The sequence below is a fragment of the Falco cherrug genome, chromosome 5 (genome assembly GCF_023634085.1).
Source record: "Falco cherrug isolate bFalChe1 chromosome 5, bFalChe1.pri, whole genome shotgun sequence".
NCBI classification, from domain to species: domain Eukaryota; kingdom Metazoa; phylum Chordata; class Aves; order Falconiformes; family Falconidae; genus Falco; species Falco cherrug.
Genome location: NC_073701.1, coordinates 8,450,707 through 8,455,914, shown reverse-complemented (window position 1 = coordinate 8,455,914; position 5,208 = coordinate 8,450,707). Strand labels below are relative to the sequence as shown.

At 45.4% G+C, this 5,208-nt stretch overlaps 1 protein-coding gene across 1 annotated transcript; it reads right to left on the bottom strand.

Moving 5' to 3' along the window:
• Positions 1–497: 497 nt before the first annotated feature.
• On the bottom strand, positions 498–4,811 carry C3AR1 (complement C3a receptor 1). Its single transcript, XM_005446086.4, has 2 exons — positions 3,790–4,811; positions 498–1,975 (listed from the first exon to the last, which is right to left on the bottom strand). The coding sequence occupies exon 2, from the start codon at positions 1,965–1,967 to the stop codon at positions 852–854; it is 1,116 nt and encodes a 371-aa protein (XP_005446143.1). The 5' UTR covers positions 1,968–1,975; positions 3,790–4,811; the 3' UTR covers positions 498–851.
• Between the last annotated feature and the right edge of the window lie 397 nt (positions 4,812–5,208).

The window sequence follows — 5,208 nt, the reverse complement described above, 5'->3', positions numbered from 1 at the left end:
CTCTTTTGGTGCCAGTATTGAATTTTTTTTCAGCGGCGCCCGTCAGGTGGGCTCAGTTCCCACCTACTTTACCTTAGAAACAGAATTTGGGTGTGGACATAGCTAAATTAACAGCCCACACCCGTATGTACTTTGTGACTGAGGCTTTAGGATGTCAAAGAGTTGAAAGGTCTCACGGCTGGCTGTTCTTTGGAAAGGAAGATTTGGGACTCTGGTGGTGGAGGGAGTGTTGGGGACAGTGAGTGCGTGCTAAGGGACATAGCTACAGCATGTGTGTCGGACCAGTTACTGTTTGCTGCGACAAAGAAGTATCTTGGGCATCTACCAGGGCGTGAGAATCGGCTCAGTGCAGCTGGCTGGGGCAAGTGCTGTACTGCTGTAAGAAAATGTAGTGCTGTCCTCTAGGGAAATCTTCAGGAAAAATACCTGTTAGACCCCCAGTGTAGACAAAGGAGAGGAAAGATGGGATGAGAGATTCCAAGGAGATACATCAAAGCTAGTTTCATCTGCAGTTTATCAACGACGGATGTAGAACATAGACATACGCAAATAATTCTAATGACATTCTCATCCAGCAATTTGGAGGTTAAACTACGTGATCTTGCTTTCTTCTATAGAGCATTCTGTGTTTCCTGCTTCACCGGAGTCTTCCCTCAGATTATTATTCTGGGTACTTCCAATGTCCCATCTCTCTAGAGCAGGATGTAAAAGCGGTTAGCTGTTATGATCTGGACAGTCTTGGTGTCCTGTGTGTGGATCTGCAAATTACTCAAATGTCTTGGAGCAAAAGAAAAGCTGTGGAGAGTGATTGATGTGCGGGCCCATGGCCCTCTTTCTACAGTGGTTCTGCATTACACTGTGCTGCTTACATCCTTCTCTGTTGAACTCTTGCTTCCATGAAGGGAGTAAGTGGTCGAACGTGTTGGTTCATCAGTAAAGGCATTTTCCAAGATTTGTTGCACTGATTGCCATGCCTTTGCCCTGAAGTCCCGTCCCACAAAAACATAGAGCAGGGGGTTAATGCAGCTGTTGGCATAGGCAAGTGCTGTAGAGAGGTGATCCCAGAGGATCAATGACTCCTCCATTGTTTCAAGAGTAGGTACAATGGACAGAATCCCAACTACGTGGTACGGAGCCCAGCAGATGAAGAATGCAGCTACCACGAGCACAATTGTTCGCAGCATCTTGTTGCGTGGCTTGTGAAACTGATTGGCACGCATTCTGAAAGCAATAAGAGCATAGCAAACTGCCATTATGCCAAAGGGGAGTACAAAGCCAAAGACAGCTCTAGTGATGTTAATTAGCACTAAGGGAAGCGGCACAGAAGAGAGATCTTCGTAGGAATTTCCCCATGTGTCATTACCGTTGTAGGCTAAAGATGGGTATTCTTCCAATAACTCATTTACAGAACCCTCTATATGATCTTGCTCCTCAAAATCTCCAAAACTGTACCCACAGTGAGTTCTGTTCTCAAGAGTGCTAGTGTCACGGTAGTAGAAGACAGGACAGCAGAAAATGAAGGCTAGGATCCAAATGCCAAGGCATATTATTGATACAGGTTTCACTGTCCGATGATTTTGGCACCAGACAGGTTTCATCACAAGGAGGCACCGGTCAATGCTGATGGCCACAAGTAGGAAGACACTAGCAAACATAGTGAAGATTATGACTGATGGGATGATTTTGCAGAGGAACCAACCATATGGCCAGTGTTCATGGAGGGCCAGGTGAACAACAAAAAACGGCAAGGACAAGCAGCACATGAAGTCAGCCACAGCAAGGTTTAGGAACCAGACAATGTTCACAGACTTTTTCATTTTCAGACCAGCTACCCAGATCACCAGTCCATTGCCAGGGATACCGAAGATGAAAACGATGATGAAGACAACAATGGAGACAATGGATTCTGATGCATAATACACAGCAGCCTGTTCATGTGAACTGCTGTGATCCAGGAGTTCAGGCATTTCTGTAGCTATAGAACAGAAAGCAAATTAGTAAGCAATTCACACCTCCTCCCCGAAGTCTTCCCTTTATCTGTACTGAAGCGTCTCTGAGTCAGGTGACAGTACAGAGCTGTCAAAGGCTTTTACTAATCTGACCATTATACACCACCATCATTCCCATGGTGGCTAAGCTACGTAAGGCCCACTACTCAACCAGGGGGCTGTGTACCGTTCAGTTCTCGTACCTCTGTCATCCCCTTTGATTTCAGTCTGGTTCTTTTTAATCTCGGGAATGGAGGTGTCTGTTCACATGCCTACCCCCCAAACTGGAGCTCTCCGCTCACATGCCCACACTGTCAGCAGGTGTCTTTCCTGTCTTCCCTTACATACGCTCTGCTTTGGAAAGGTAAGTCAGCATTTTAGTTCCTTTTCCCTCTAAAATGAGTGATTTCTTCTGGCACAACCAGTGAAATGGGTTTATGTTAAGAAAGCAATGCTTGTCTTAAAGAAATAACCCTGCTCCGTTTTCTGGACACTATAAATAGGACAGGACAGCAACTCTGTTTGCTAAGGGGTATTTTTAGGGAAGTCTCAGCAAGCACTTCCTTCTCCCTGTATTTGTTCTGAGCTCTCTGCACATTTCTTGGAAACCTAGTCTTGACGAGACGAAAAGCCAGAAGTGAGCAGTTTAAGAAGAACAGACAGGGATTTAGTTTTAGAAAGAAAAATGAAAACACAGAGTAATAGCAGTAATGCTCTTGAGCCATTTTAGATGTAAGAAAAGGTGTCTTATTGCAAGACAATGAAGTTGAGCCACAGAATACTTAAGTGATGTTTTAAAACTATAAGACCAGTAGTGGAAAAACTTTGATTGCTCAATTATTCTTGGACTTACATCTTAGTAAATTTAGAAGGGAAAGTAAACCTAGCAAAGTCAAGGTAAAACAGAAAAATAGCCTGATCTTTGTCCTTTAGGCATTAATAGAATTGTTTATAAAACCCCTGTTAACTAAACCCTTGCCGAATCAATGAAGACAGCTGTGTTGCTGAAAGGTCCCAGAACGCAAGGAAACTGCAGAGGTGACAGCTGAATACACTCTGCAGAAGCAGCTGAGGAGACACAAATAAGACAACCCAGACTGATTCTATTTTAACTTCTATTATGCCAGTACTTAAATGACAGTCAGGGACTGTTGTGTGCAGGACTAAATATCAATACTATTTTAAAAAAAAAAATAATTCCCAAATCAGCAATCTCTTTCTTGTATAGCATATAGTCTAAATGTGGAGTGACACGTAAGTGTTAGAACCACTTCATCATGAAGAAAATGAGATAAACAGTTTTACAAACATTGTAATTTACCATTTTTTTGCTAACAACTGCTAAGAGGCTTTTAGGTGAGGGTGACCTGCAAGGAAAGCTGTGAAAGAAGTCATGGGAAGGCAGCAAGGGGCTTAAATTAAAAACTAACAAATTTGTTCCATTTCCCGTGGTCTTGCTGATATATGCAGAAGCGACTTTTACAGGGACAATGGGAGAGCAGTGCTGCAAGAGCTGCATCTTCCTGCCTCCCCATATAGCTACAGAAATTGGTATGAAGGGGGTAAGGAATCAAGGAATGCTGTAAAGATAGTAGTACAAATCCCTACTCCACAGCAAACTGAGGGATGAATCAAAAAGAAAATACCGCCCACGCTGTGTTTTCAAAAGTGCTAAAAGGGCTGCTATGTGGTTATGAAAATGGAAGGGGGAACTGGAGGGGAGAAAGAGGTTTTCAGGAGTGAAGAGTAAGGAACTGCAAATTGAAGAGGAAAACAGAATTCTGCAGCTTATTATACCTACCTGAGTGAAGCAGGTATGTCGATGTGTCAAGAGAGCAAGTACCATCAGTCTCGTCTCTGGAGTGACTGAAGAAAAGAACTCACATGACATTTCAGGAACTGCTTTTTTCCTGTATGTGCAAGTGTGTGTGCTAAGTATGTTCTTTCATCATCATGGAAAGGTTTAGAATGACTGATATTTGAATATTTAGATATGATCTGCTGATAAAATAGTCAACCAAATGAAGCTCTCCCAACATCGTCGAAATAATATAGTGCCCGAGTAAAATAATAATAGAAAGCAAGGGAACGATAGTGCAGTGGATCTGCGTGGCAAGGTTTTGGTGGGGGGTGGGGATACAGGGGTGGCTTCTGTGGAAAGATGCCAGAAGCTTCCCCCATGTGCAATGGAGCCACTGCCAGCCGGCTGCAAGACGGACCCGCTGCTGGCAAAGGCTGAGCTCATCAGTGATGGGGGTAGTGCCTCTGTGACAGCATAGTAAGAAAGGGGGAAAAAAATATCTGCACTAGTGGGACAGGAGTGAGACTGTGCGGGAGCAACAACTGCAGACACCCAGGCCAGTGCAGAAGGAGGGCAGGAGGTGCTGCAGCCCACGGTGTGGCTGGCTGTGCCCCCACAGCCCATGGAGGTCCACGGTGGAGCAGATCCCCACCTGCAGCCCCAGGAGGACCCCACGCCAGAGCAGGCGGATACCCGAAGGAGGCTGTGACCTGTGGGAAGCCCACACCGAAGCAGGTTTGCTGGCAGGACTTCTGACCCCATGGGGGACCCACGTTTGAACAGTCTGTTCCTGAAGGACTGCGCCCCATAGGAAGGACCAACGCTGCAGCAGTGTGTGAAGAACTGCAACCCATGGGAAGGGCTCATGCTGGAGAAGCTCATGGAGAACTGTCTCCTGTGGGAAGGACCCACATGGGAGCAGGGGAAGAGTGTGAGGAGGAAGGAGCAGCAGAACTAATGTGGTGAACTGACCGTAACCCCCATTCATTGTCCCCCTGCACTGCCTGGGGGGAGAACATAGGGAAACTGGGAATTAAGTTTGGCTTGGGAGGAAGGGGTGGGGTGGGGGGAAGGTGTTTTTTCTGATTTGAATGGTAATATATTAAACTAATTTTCCCCATGTTGAGTCCATTTTGCCTGTGACAGTAATAGCGGAGTGATCTCCCTGTCCTTATCTCAACCCATGAGCCTTTTCTATTTTCTCTCCCGTCTGGTTGAGGAGGGGAGTGACAGAATAGTTTTCATGGGTACCTGGCATTCAGCCAGTGTCAAACCATTACAGATAAGCATAGACTATAGTTTACTATAGTTTCCATAAGACAACTGCATCAGTTGTCTTGCCTGTTGGCATAATGCTGACCATTGCTTGATATAATCCATAATTCCAAACCCTGCCATGCCACCGTCAGGTGTCTGATC